Source organism: Centroberyx affinis, unplaced genomic scaffold (assembly GCF_046629955.1).
Source record: "Centroberyx affinis isolate AG114_WGS23_722 - 3 ecotype Tasmania unplaced genomic scaffold, CSIRO-AGI_Caff_v1 ptg000428l_1, whole genome shotgun sequence".
Taxonomy (NCBI): Eukaryota; Metazoa; Chordata; class Actinopteri; order Beryciformes; family Berycidae; genus Centroberyx; species Centroberyx affinis.
This window is the reverse complement of record NW_027279092.1, coordinates 130,451-144,545: the sequence shown is the minus strand read 5'-3', so window position 1 is coordinate 144,545 and position 14,095 is coordinate 130,451. Positions and strand designations below refer to the sequence as shown.

Genomic DNA, 14,095 nt, shown 5'->3' with positions numbered 1-14,095 from the left:
GGCAAAGGGCTGGATGATAGTCTCGCGATGAGCTACGGCTGTAACACTGTACATTCTCGCGGTAGTAAGATTGTCAAGAACACCTCTCACATTTGTTATCCCTCATGACTCATTAAAAGCCAACAGCAGTGCTAGAGGTCTGCTGGAATTTAATTTGGCGTTTCTTAACAGTGTAACATCAGTATCAAACACTGGTAGACTCAACCTGCTTCTGTTAGGTCCGATATTGTGTTCATATGTTAATTACATGCAGGTACATACTTAACACAAATATGTCTTTCTGACAAACTAGGCGTTTTAATATTATTGTAAATGTTTTGCAGTTTGTGTGCCATTACACAGCACCAGAATCCAAACCAATATGAAATGTAACAGAGAGTCTAGAGGCAAACATGCTTGAATAATTAACATAGGAATCATGTTAATGAATAAGTAACTGGCTGACTGTAATAGGATGCCAAGTGATACTTCCTGGCAGCAGCCCTCTGTGTGCCACGGATAATGAGCTGAAAGGAGGAAACAAAACTGAAACTGAATCAATGTTACACCAGGTTGCTAACCTTTTGGTACTGATTCGTTTTGTTGATTTATCAGAGTTTTCAGGTGTGGTTTTACAGTGACTAGGCCTATAGGATATAGGACAGAATAATTCTCTGAGCTGAGCCAGTTGAGTAAAATATGTTCATTCACATCTTCCCCTCCCTCCTCGAGAAATGTAGGTGTAGGTTTCTCATCCTGCAACCATTTGAAAAACAACCCGATGTCACTGAACGACACGTGGCCCGACACAAGCCCCTCAGCCATAGGTAACGAGTTAGTGAGTCCAACATTTGTCTCCCTCTCTGTTGCGTGTCAGTCAGTGGTCCTGTGATAGATGTGTTTATCAATTCAGTGGTGAAGGCAGAGGAATAAAGAGGGGAGCAGATGTTTGCAGCTGCAGACCAGATTACGGGGTGGAGTGGATGGTGGGGGAGCCGGCCGTGTTTGTGTGCGCTGGGAGTTTGGAGAGGGTTACAGGGGGGTTACAGCGGGTAGGGGTGGCGGTAGGAGAGGTGGGGTGGGGAGTTATGACTTAAAGGAGACTTTCCTCTGAAGTGTCTGCCAGCGTGCACCCCAGCAAACAAAATCACAAGTCTCGTTGGTTCTGCTAGCTGAACTAATGAGGGCCTGCGCGTTGAGGGCAGGGGCTTTGATGTTCTGGGTAGCTGGCTCCTTGTGTTTTCTCTCCCGCTCTCCTTCTCTCCCTGTCCCACATCAAAAATGAAAGGGGAGTTGAGAAGCAGATGTTTTGAGGCATGTATTTATACAGAGTACACTTTATTCACCCCCTTCTCCATCCCCCATTTGTCCTTTACATCTGCATCCCCACTGTACGAACGGTAAGGATCTATCTCCCTATCTTTATATCCAACTAAACACACTAAATCGCCTTACTTTATACATATAATCATCCTGTCAATCAAAGCGGGGAACTTTTATCTCTCCTAACTTCCTCTCTCTGCCTCTCTCTCTTTAATTTCAGCCCAGTCTGGTTGTCATTACTCGGGGGGCAGTCAATGTGTTGCTATGCATGTGTCTGTGTCTGCAACGATGGAGGGGAGAGCGGGAAAGAAAGAGAGAGAGAGAGAGAGAAAGAGAGGGGGAGAAAGCAATCCCGGGCTGTCCACCAACCTCTCTGTCTCACACATGGGAGAAACAGTGACAGGAAATTCCCTTTCGCAGCAGCTCCAGGGTGAAATGATAAAGGAATGAAGAAATGCAAACCAGAAATCCAGTCCCTTATCATTCCATAGCAGTCTCTTTCCCGCTCTCTTTTATTCCCTCACTAAATACCAAAGAGAGAGCAGTGGATTCAGCCACTGGCACAGCCATTCCTCAGGAGTCAAGGGATATTTACCTAAGTCCATACAAACAAGATTTAATTGGCATTAAAGCCCGTGGCAGAAGAAGCTTTCTCAACAGACTGAGCATGGAGACAGTTTGGATCATCTAAGACGTATGTATCTAGGAATGCTGCTATTGTAAATCCAGGCAGGCGTTGACATTAGCATTTTGCTAAATCTGCAGTGTACCTGGGAGGAGAGTGCAAATCCCTAGGAGTTCATGTGTGTATGCATGTGTGTGTTTTTGATTGTGTGGATGCGTCTATGTCTGTGTATGTCAGTGTCTTTGTATGTGAATGCGAGCATGTGTGTTTATGTGCCTGTGTTTGTGTTTGTGTATGTCTGTCTCCCAGGTAACAGGGACACGCCGTCCCAGCGGCACGTGGTTCAGTGAGTCCCTTCCTTGGCTGTGAACACTGGACAGATGATCCCCTCAGCGGCTCACACAGCAAAGACTGCTATAATCACCCCCACTCTCTGCTCTCTTGATGCTTCCCTCCAGTAATAAAAGTCATACTTTGAGGAAACAATATCCTGCTGCCATAAAAAGTCCTCCTCTCAGCATGAAGTGGCCATAAAAAGACTCCCACCTCCCAAATCTGTAGTGCGGAGAGTATACCCCCCATATGCACTCAACACACATACACAAAACTACACACACACGCAATTCAGCATCAGCTCAAGAGTAAAGCAGGCCCATCTCTCACTTTGACGTATACTACATGTGGGAAGAATCTTAAGAGTGCTCTTACTGATCAAATGTACTGAAGCTACAAGTACAGGTATGATGAGAGCAAAGCCAAACTCTCACAGGAAAGTGACACACATCTGTAAAGTAGAAGAATGTTTTTATCACAATATGAATTCATTAAAATCACGACCACCAGTGACTAATCTGATGAAGTATGTAAAGTACATTCCTGGTTGATTGTTAAAATGCTATGAATAAATCAAAATGAATGGACGATTGAAGGATCCCACTGAATTTGTCTCCAAAAATTGACCCTGTATCAACTTTCCGATCTTTAGTTATTTATTGTTAAGTATAGGATTTAGGTAATTTTATACAATCCTGCATGTAGCCCCTGTTGCCCATGAGAAAGCATTCTAATATGCCCAAATGTGTTTGTCCTTCAATAACTAAAAAATCTTGTCTTTTATCTTGTCTTTTCCAGTCGGTAAGACCATTTGGCTAGACATACTGATTTTGAGATTGACTCAGAGAAAGATTTTTCTCGTACTCCCTGCTGAGGCACAGGTGCAGAATATCCAAACGGTGTAAATGTCTTGGAGATCATTAGAAAAGCCCAATCAGATGTCATGGCAACATGTGTTGAGTCTTTGTTGACTCATGGCATCAGTTCACCGTCCCGAGCCTCAAATGTTCCTCTCATAAACTAGACCCAACAGGCAGGCTCCAAGGCAATAATAATATTAATAATAATACATTTACAAAAATATATATACACATTAACATACACAAGTACTGTACAATGAGATGAGTCGGTACGTAGAAGTTTAAATAGAAATGCATCCCCATGTTGTTCTTTGTTTTGCAGGATAGAGAAGATGGGGCATAGGGCATTTTCATGGCTGAGAGGGCAACGTCTAAACAGGCTGAGGCAAGACAAATGACATGAGTCACCTCTTCAATCTCTGACTTGGCATTTTGAGAATAACAACGGCTACAAAGAGAAAATAGATCCCAGATGACGGACCAAAAAAAAAAAAGCAGAGGGGGGATAAACAGATTCTCTGGGAGAGTTACACAAGGAGCAAAACAAACACCCAAACTACGGGAGTGTGCATGTGTGGGAGAGTAACAGGACTGGCTCGCCATCTTGAGTCCTGGACAGGCAAAAGCAACAGGGACTGGGAGGGCTGGGATCTACTTGCACACGTTGACCCACTCTGTGACACGACACTCCTCACACAGCACGTAGCAGCACCAGTGGAAGCGGCAATGGCAGCGCTCGCTGCGTGTCTGTTTCAGGATGTTGTGTCCGCGGCCGCAGCACAGCGAGCTGCAGCTGTCCATGCTGTGGCTGGTTTTGTTGCAGATGCGTCCCTGTGTGCCCAGAGAGTCTAGGGACGAGTCGCGCTCACAGAAGTCCGGGGACTTCTCGAAGTACACCAGCTCTCGGGACATGCTTCGGCGGCGACCTCCGTTGAGTCCCCCTGTTCCCCCACTAGCTCCGTTCCCTGTTCGGGGGTTGAAAACCCCATTGTTCTTGTTCTGGGAGTTGACGAAGACAGCTGACAGGAACTTTTCCTTGAGCAGAGAGCCCACAAGTCTGAACTCTGGGGACACATGCCAACAGGTCTTAAACTGACAGCTGCCCGAGGTGCCATGGCATTTGCACTTCCTCTTCATGTTGTCAGTCACTATCTGTGTAGAGAAGGTAAATGATGTAAGCAAATTAGATGATGACACTGATGATGTATGCCCATGAAAAGCTGGATTGCACTCTTAAGAATACTAAGAACACAGTGGAGCAGACTGTAAGGCGAGAGGGTTACTGACCTGTCGTCCCACCCGGTTGTTATGTATCCTCATGCGAGCGTGGATATCTCTTGGGGACCCCCGGGAGTCTAGCCAGTCCCTGGAGAAACGCTCCCCGAATCGGGCGTCATGACTGCAGCCCCCCCACTCCCAGGTCTCCTGCATGGAGCTCAGCTCGTCTGGTAAGGGCTTGAGCAGGGTGGAGGGGTGGCTGGAGCGCAGGTTGGCGGGCAGGTCGCCATGGTGAGCGCTTAACTCAGAGGGTAATGACCGTGTCATGCCCATGCCTACCCCGCCCTTCTGGAGGGTCTGCAGCTGCAGCTGTGTGAGTTTCAGCCGGATCTTGTCATCGTCCAGGCGACGCTTGGCCTCACAGCCACACCCCCGCAGCTTGCCCATGCTGCAGGCTGAGGCCACAGAGTGAGCCACACCCGCTGCCAACAGGGACAGGGAGAAGGCACTCTCCCGAAAACCTGGGAGCAGGAGATAAACAGTCAGAGACTTTAGCTTGGTCGGTTACAGAGATGAAAATGATAATTACAGTGTAAGCAAAATGCGGAAAGATTTTTTTTTAGGTGTTATAAATATCAACCTAAGTATGCTTAAAAGTCTCTGCCCTCATGCCTAAACCTTCTCCTCATAACCCCCGAGTCACATTTGCCCATCCTTGCCCCTCATTGCCTCAGTGTCTCACCCCTGTTGAGGATGGCGCTGTGGTGGGGCAGTTTGCCATGGCCCTCCAGGGAGGAGCAGTTCCAGCGCTGGTCCCGGAGCTGGTGCTGGCACTCGTGGATGGCCACCTGGATGCCCTGCAGAGCGGAGGCCGTCACATCGGGGCTGCGCACACACATCCGCATCTGACGCTTACTGAGGCCTGCCAGCCTCAGGCATACCGAGTTAGGGGTCAGCACTGGATCTCCTGCCACCTTCAGGCCAAGGATATCATTACACAGCACCCTGCAGAGAGAGAGTGGAGGGGGGGTCATTAGAGCTGGTCAGCAGCTCATTAGTCAATTCAACAGGAGTATGTGGCAGTGGGGAGATGTTTGAGATGAGTCAAGGAAATCTGCAAAGTGTAAAAAAAAAATTCTTGATTTGAAAAGGACATACCATTAAAATATAATCCTCAACTCTGAGGGGATTTTCTAAAATGGTGTTTAGCAATAAAATGGTGTTTATCAAGTGCACATGTATTAACTACTGTGTGTCCACTGGTGTTGCCAAAACCAGGGAAAAATATAATTCCAAACTGTATGATCACCCAGCTGAGAAATCCCAAATAAAAGCTAGGACATGGATAAATGCATATGGCCAAATGCAGCTTATATACACAGAGAGATAATTACTATGGGATTCATATTGTAATCTTCATGGCATGTTTCAGGCTCATCACATGATGCCAATGTTTCAATATTAACCCAATTTACCCTGGAAAATGAAAGGCAGACATGTCTAGGACTTTTTGCATTGTTTTTAATGTAAAGCAGATGGTTGTTTTACTTCTTTAAACTGACTCTGCGCAAGATTCTTGAAAATCCTCTACCCACTAGCCTCCCTCAACTCTGACTTGTCGAATCCGATGAAGCCAGCACCCGCATGTAACATCAACCCTCCTGGCGCTCTCAAGTGCACTTACGTTAATGCAGGTGACATAAGTGCTGCTGCCAAAATCAGGAATTGGTCCCAACGGAGTTTGTGTGATAGCTCCATTTTGATAAGAATCTTTCCCGACGTGACATTAAAACACTGGTGTTAAAATCCTGTATCCACGAAGAATTGAAGAAGAGTGGAGTATTATCGATGCGCAGCCAAACGACCGAAGAGTGAAGACAGGGAACAGAAGAGCTCGGGGGCGAGAGTAAACGGGAGGGGGAGAGAGAGAGGGGAGGGGAGATGCCTCTACAGGCGGTTGTTTGCAAAATATTGGCCAATATGAAAAAAGAATCAACAGTTGATCATTATATTATTAGGGAATATGGCTCTTTCTCCAAGCGTAAAATGACGTCTCCAAACTTTTACGCGCAGGCACCACTTTCCCCAACCGTGCGCGTAACAGTTATGTCCCTGAAATACTGGACACTATGAACATATTTAATATGGAAATATGAATATAATTATCCTTGCCTTCTGCTGGTGGGCAGCTAGATTATATAGCATGTAACTTCATTTTCGTAGAGGGAAAATAAAGAAACGTTTTTTGTAAGATGAACTGTGGAAAGTCAAAGAAGATTTTGTTCATAAAGGGGTGAGTTAGTTTAAAGGATAGATGGGGGGAGGGGAGAGTTGCTGGTTCCACTGTACGACAGGGAGGCAGCAGCAGGCAGGCGGCTCAGCCCGCAGACCCTCCAACAATACTGTTGTAGTCATCTGGTCCCCCTTCCTCCCACCTCAATCAGAGCGGCTGTTCTTTATTGTTGTGTTTGAAACAACTTCACTCTGTCTCTGGCGAGCCTTTCATTTACAGAAAATTATCTATAGGGAAAAAGGCAACTTTTTGATTATTTACCAAATTATGACATCTTCACACGCTTAAACGAAATTCAAAAGGCAAATACATTGTATAGGGATGTGATGCGTTATTTCATTACTCTGGGTCTAAATCTCAATAGTTGATTTGAGTGTTAAGACGTTTAAATCCACCTCATTATGAATGTAAACACTCCATTGATGACTACCAAACATTATCTTAATTTTCTATTCAACTTCGTCCTTTGGTGAAATTACTTCGCACCAGATGCTCAGGCCTCAAAATATTTCTCAGCCAATTGAGGGTGATATGGCTGAAACAGATCGGCTCAGGACCAATGAGAACATCGATCTTATCCAAATTCAGTATCAACAAAAAATGTTCTTAGCCTACTGAATCAACAGGTCCATCTAGATAATTATCCCACAAATTCAAAATTTATTCTCGACACGCCTTATAACAAGAATAGACAATGTTGGAAGAGAAAAGGTGCATGTGGGCTACTTTCATAAAATTAAGTTAAAACCCCCCTCAAACAGGGTTCACATAGTGACACCAATTCTTTATCTAATCTCCTTCCATTCCCTAAGCTGCAGCAATGAAAAGTGCATTAGCATTCTGCCTTGGCGTGTATATCTAAGTGGCTTAAAAAGTGATTTGAAGTTGATTTGTATATAAAAGGCCCCCCTTTATCCGGATTGAAGCTCTAATCTGCTCGGTGTCGCATGACTGCTCCAGGAAACCCGTTTGAGCACCTTTATAAGGCGGGAGTATAAACGTAGGATGGCTGTCATTAAAGCCCTTTTTACAAAAGCCACTTCCTTTTACTGTCATCTGAGGAAAAAGAAAAAAAGAAGAGAGAGAGAGGGAGAGAGAGAGAGAGAGAGAGAGATTATTTAACCTACAACCGCTCAATGACGTGACTAATGTGGGATATGCAAATTAGCAGATAAATGTCACATAATGAAACATTCACCCTGAGCCAATATGAAGAACTTTGGGGACATTTACTCGTAGTCTGGGGTTAGATGGAGATGCCGCAAAGTGGCTCAAGCTGTGATTACACTACATGTGCGTCGAGGGAGGTCTGCAGGCCAGATGTTGGGAATGTTTTTTATTCTTATTCGTTCCCCTCCTTTCGTGGTTCATCATTCATCAAACTTCTGATTGGAGACCGTATTTCATCTCTCCAGCTTTCGAAAAAAAAAAAATTTGACTAGCCAAGCAAGCAGTGCAGGCTATATGATAACTCTAGACCTGGGCTCCATCAGTTTCGTTGTGCGTGTGCGCGCGCGTCTCGGACTATAAAGACTGCTGGTGATAATATCATGTAGGCCTAACCAAAATCGCGACCATATCTTTAGAGAGACCGTCACTAAATATATAGCTATAAATAGCCTATCAAAATGCTATTAATGATTAAACTGTTGTAATAAAGAAAATATGAGAATACTGAAAGGAATTCTGGTACATGGAAAAATGCTCGAAAATGTCCTTAGTCACTGCAAACATTTTGAGTGTGTTGGAGAAAGGAGGAGGAGACGCGGTTAGGGAGTAATCCAACCACCGGGTAAAAAGGGCAGTTTTAGATGGCTCATATTCCGCTGTAACTGTACTGCACCGTGACACCAGCTCTGAAGCACCAAACCGGGCGCACCCACAGCATCTCCAGCAGCACATCTGCTCCAGGGGGACTTTTTCTCTGCAGGACTGGCTGTGGAAGCGCGCGCGGCCAGTGGGAAAATACTCTTAACCGCACACATTTACAAGGGAATCGATTCTTTGATTACCGTGAGATTCCACAAGTAATATGCGCAACACTGTGGATTGCCCTGGGGTTTTTTTTTTTTCTCTCTCTCTCTCTCTCTCCCTCTCTCTCTTCCTTTCTCCTTTCTGTCCGGTTGTGTTTTCTTTATTCGTTGTGCGCCCTATGAAGAGCATTAACTATCCCTCCTTCCAATCCTATTGAAAAGGGTCCGAAAAAAACAGAGGGAGATGAGAGCAGCAAATCCCTTTTTTATTCCCCTCGTAGCGCTCAATAAGAGAAGAATGTGTTGCCTATCAGTCACCGAGGGGATCAAGTCTTCGGGACTGTCCCACGCGTTCAATGCGCTGTGCAGAGCATCACTGAGAGAGGCAGAGTGAAGAGGACTACAGCAGCAGTAGCATCCTGCCTGGACACTTCACATCATTTAGCAACCTGTCTCCCCTCAAGATTCATTTTAGTCAATTAGGGCTGCTCGGCTCGGCTGCTTCTCTCACCTTTCAAGTCCTCTCACTGGAATGTGGTGTGGTGAGTATCTACACCTTGCAGCGTGGTAATTTGATGATAATTCATCAGATCATAAGGATAAAATATATTTTCACAAACTACCTGCTGTAGAACATTGTGATTTAGAATAACACACAGTGCCATAATTTGACTATTCTCTTGTTTTTTGGGGGGTCCTTTATTTATTTTGTGGTTAGGTTTATTTTTATTTGTTGTAACTTACAAGTGTGTATTGGGATATTGAGTAGAATGGCCGTCAAAGACATTTGGCTTGTATTACAGCAGCATCCAGTACAAAATAATCAAATTTGAAGTTTGACTTTTTTTCTCTTCATGTTTTAATTGAAGACACAATGAGGAGCCTGGCGCTACTTTTAGGGGTGAAAGCCGCGTGCATCCTGCTGGTCTCCTCGCTCTCAGGCACCGGGGCCGTCAACAACAGCGGCCGGTGGTGGTGAGTTCACTTAATATGTCACGTATTCATTCAATTATCAGCCTCCTGCACGTTTCAAAACTCCAATTTAACACTGGTTTGCTGTTAAATGGGCTGAACGATCCTGTGCTACCATATGAACAATATTATTGGGCTACCACACTCCATGTTCCATGCTCGAAATAATGTGTTATTTTTGGCACCATTCACAATTTCTGCTCAGAAAAAAAACAAACAGCGACCGCAGGCCATTAAGGCATGTGGGATTGTAGACGTCGTTTCCAAATTACTGCGTGTGAGCTCAGCTATGGGCTATTTAGCATTTTCGATTTAATTAATTGTATTTTCTCTGAAATTACTGAATATTAAATATATATATATTTTTTGCAGTAGGCAATGATAACAATTTTACTTTTTTTGAATTCGCGGTAGAGCCCAAATTTACTCTCTCTCTCTCTCTCTCTCTCTCTCTCTCTCTCTCTCTCTCTCTGCCTCCCTGTCATTTGGACAGTGTGGTTTGAACACGAGACAACATTTTTCAGTCCAATGTGGGATAAATTAAATATGGATTTATTTTATGGCTGAGAGGAATCCCATACCAGGTCGTATCCAGGGTCGAATTCATCTAATATACTGAACATTCCACTGTCTATAGAATAAGCTCTATTTTAAAACTGCCTTCACGTGCCAATATTTTGTTATAAACTATAAAACCAAAAACACTAAAATGATGTGCGCAGGATTTTCTTACTTTTGCATTAGTGGGCATATAGCCTGGCAGGACTAAAAACCTATAAAGTGCAGGTTAGTTACTTAGGCCTATTGACACAATGACTCGATTCCATAACGAAAGTTTTTGTCATTAGTTGCGATGTGAATTGATGAATCGATTTTGCACAGAATGTCACTGCGATTTTCGGTGTTCAAAACGTCAGCTGAAGTGAGGCTATGCCAAGAAAACAATGGGAAAAAGACACCGCAGAAGAGAGAACTGGAATGAAGAAAACATCCAAAAACGAGATTATTATTAATGTTCCCAAAGCCTCCACCACACAACTGTCTGGGTCTCTCACAGGCCAAGACTCGCCCGTTTCTCCGGCTAATGGTTAGCAGGAGACACACGACCATTTAACTAGCCTACATGTGAATCAAAACACTTTTGACACGGAAATCTCACAGAGATTGTCCGCAGATAAAGTGGATCTATCTATCTAGTATTTGCAAACATAGTGTTCTCTTGGTGGGTGATGTGAGACAAATACATGGTGCATTGAAGCACTCAACCTAAAATGTTTTGAAGCATGACCACCTAATAAATTGAATGTTTTGAAAACCTTTTCAGGGATTTAAAATTTATCTATAAAATTGGAGAACCACAAGTGTCACTCTCTGCTCACATTAATATCCCATGGATACTGTTACAAACCCTTATACCAGAATAATTTTATGATGATGAGTGCCAAGCCATAACCTAACTGGGGATTACACCCACAAACTCTCTAGTCTGACACTCAAACTGCAATGCTGAGTTTGTTGAATTATTGATATTGGAAGAATTAATCAACATGTTTATTCATTCATTTAATTATTTGCTACTTATGGTTTGAAGCTTTTTTGATAGGAAGCATTTTACATCCATGGCATGTAGCTGATGCTCTGTCTTGCTCAGGGAAACTTTGACAGGATGGACACACATGTAGGCTGTTGCTGAGATCAAACCTGTGATGTTCTGGTTATGTCATGGTCTCTCTAACCACTAAGCCACTCTGCCGCCCCAGGATGGTGGTCAGCCCATCCTTTTTAACATTTGGTTTGTCACGTGGCACAGCAAATATGAACATGAAAGTGAGGGGAGTGATGTTAACAACATGGCCAGAGAGAGACGCAAACACATGAAGATGCAGTGTAGGTTTTCCAGGTTTCCTAAAAAAGTGTTCTAGTGCACTCAACCTCTATGGCACTTCATTTTCATATTTTCATATTTTTATCTTGATGCGAGGGCATGACAGATACTGCATATTTTGCAAAAGAAGATGTTTGCATATTCTAATAATGAAATGTGACAGGAATCAATTAAAAATGAGAAGGGTAATTTATGGGGGGCAAGTAGTTTTCAAAGTAATTCACTCTTTGCAACAGTACCCATAGGTGTAAGTAAACCAGTTTTATGTTACATCTGCTAAGCCTGAAACTTGAATTGTGACTTAGCGCCTCACTGTCTCCTCATGTTCTTGGAACAGCCTATGTCACTGTTTATTATTATAGTACCCAATGAAAACTGTAATTTTAAATGCTCAACACTTATGACATGCCAAGACACATCAGTTTTAAAGAGGGTCACAGAAAGAGCTACATGTATAAACTGCCAGCTCCCTGACTCTGATTTCCCCTGTCCTTGTGTTGTGCCAGGGGCATTGTCAATGTGGCCTCCTCTTCCAACCTCCTCACCAATTCCAAGAACGTGCAGTTGGTCCTGGACCCGAGCCTGGCCCTACTGAGTCGTCGCCAGCGCCGGCTGATTCGGCAGAATCCTGGCATCTTACATGCCATCGCCGCTGGGCTGCACACTGCCATAAAGGAGTGCAAGTGGCAGTTCCGCAACCGCCGCTGGAACTGCCCGACCACCCACAGCCCAGCAGTATTTGGCAAAATTGTCAACCGTGGTGAGCTTCTCTTGTATTCTCACCAGGCAACGATTGGACAATTTTGGGCAGGATGTCATGGAATCTCTTGTATGCATTTGAAAGGCCTTGTCTTTAAATATTTTAAAATTTTGAATAGGTTATGGTCATTCAGGGCAAAAAAAAAAGTGGCATATCCAGCTCCACAAAGCTGGATCAGGTTCTAAAGGGAATTTTTTATGTTGTTTCTTCAGGTTGCCGAGAGACAGCGTTTGTATTTGCCATTACGAGTGCAGGGGTGACCCATGCAGTGGCTCGTTCCTGTTCAGAGGGGGCCATAGAGTCCTGCACCTGTGACTACCGCCGGCGGGGACCTGGAGGGCCAGACTGGCACTGGGGGGGCTGCAGTGACAATGTGGACTTTGGCCGGATGTTCAGCCGCGAGTTTGTGGACTCCAGCGAGAGGGGCCGAGATCTGCGCTACCTCACCAACCTGCACAACAACGAGGCAGGGAGAATGGTAAGGAATTGTACCTAAAAAGGCATCATGATTCTCTGCCGTAGTTTGAGATTTTGTCTCAGAGATTCCTCTATGCTTCACACTTATTCATGATTATTCATATTTCACCTTGTGTCAGTCAGCATTTCATCAGTAGCCCTTGGTCCTCCTCTCTCCAGACAGTGTCATCAGAGATGCGTCAGGAGTGTAAGTGCCATGGCATGTCAGGCTCCTGCACCGTGCGCACCTGTTGGATGCGCCTGCCCAGCTTCCGTGCAGTGGGGGACTTCCTGAAGGACCGCTTTGACGGGGCATCCAGAGTCGTTTATGCTAACAAGGGCAGCAACCGTGCCTCTCACCGGGCCGACCCCCGCCATCTGGAACCTGAAAACCCAGCTCACAAACCCCCCTCCGCCAGGGACCTGGTCTACTTTGAGAAATCACCAAACTTCTGCTCCTACAATGGCAAAACTGGCACTTTGGGAACGTCTGGAAGAACCTGCAACAGCTCTTCTCCAGCCCTGGACGGATGTGAGCTGCTGTGCTGTGGGCGTGGGTTCAAGACCCGGACTGAGAGGGTGACTGAACGGTGCCACTGCACATTCCACTGGTGCTGTCATGTCAGCTGCCTGAACTGCACCAGTACACAAACGTTACACCAGTGTCTATGATCACAGGTGGACAACTAGGTTTATATGAGGAGAGAAGATGAACTTCTTAGCAAAGCAGGTAGTTGGCTGAGAATGACACTAGCACATAGTGGTTTGAGATGGTAGGCAGAGGCTATCAATGAAAAGTTTCAAGGCGGGTAAATTGATACAGGGAACTTTCCGGCACAAAAATCCAATCAGTGTTTTTGAGAGGGGGAGAGGGGGAAAAGCACAAATATATGAACAGGGTATAGAGGGAGTATGTGTGCTTGCTCCTTGCTCTTTAGTAAGGAGAGTTTCAGTGCTTAACGGTATTAAAAGGGTATTCAAATACTACAACCAGCCATGTAGAATGGACACCATCCTCAATCCTCAACAGTTTATCCCACTGAGGGAAAATATAGAAGTAAATGGACAAAATTAGGAGGCTGAGAAATGATTGCTGTAACCTTTCCAGGTACTACTAGACTCCTTTTCCCCCACTGAGGGTAGGAACTGGACACAATGTTTGACAGATGTTTCTGTGGCCAGAGAGCCACAAACATGTTCTCTCATAAACTGGTGAAGAACTCGAGGGCAGTTATTTTAAACATCAGTGCTTTGTTTTCTTTTCCTGAAGTTTGGCTTCTCTCACATGAAATTGTGTGAAGTTTATCTCCTGGGATAGGCTGTCCGCTCCCAACTGGTGTGTACTTAGGCCCTGGATGCAGCCCAACCTCTTATGATTTCCTCGCCACATTTGCCCTCTTTGTTTAGATTTTTCTCTG

General features: G+C 44.8%; 2 protein-coding genes across 2 annotated transcripts; one reads left to right on the top strand and one right to left on the bottom strand.

Annotated features, from left to right (window-relative positions):
- Window positions 1–2,808: 2,808 nt before the first annotated feature.
- Window positions 2,809–6,117, bottom strand: wnt10b (wingless-type MMTV integration site family, member 10b). The gene is made up of 4 exons (XM_071516702.1): window positions 6,023–6,117; window positions 5,081–5,343; window positions 4,408–4,859; window positions 2,809–4,272 (listed from the first exon to the last, which is right to left on the bottom strand). Exons 1-4 carry the CDS (start codon window positions 6,094–6,096, stop codon window positions 3,772–3,774), a joined length of 1,290 nt encoding a protein of 429 aa, XP_071372803.1. The 5' UTR covers window positions 6,097–6,117; the 3' UTR covers window positions 2,809–3,771.
- Window positions 6,118–9,136: 3,019 nt separating this feature from the next.
- On the top strand, window positions 9,137–13,349 carry wnt1 (wingless-type MMTV integration site family, member 1). The gene is made up of 5 exons (XM_071516703.1): window positions 9,137–9,146; window positions 9,474–9,579; window positions 11,968–12,221; window positions 12,434–12,699; window positions 12,858–13,349. The coding sequence occupies exons 1-5, from the start codon at window positions 9,137–9,139 to the stop codon at window positions 13,347–13,349; spliced, it is 1,128 nt and encodes a 375-aa protein (XP_071372804.1).
- The last annotated feature ends 746 nt before the right edge of the window (window positions 13,350–14,095 follow it).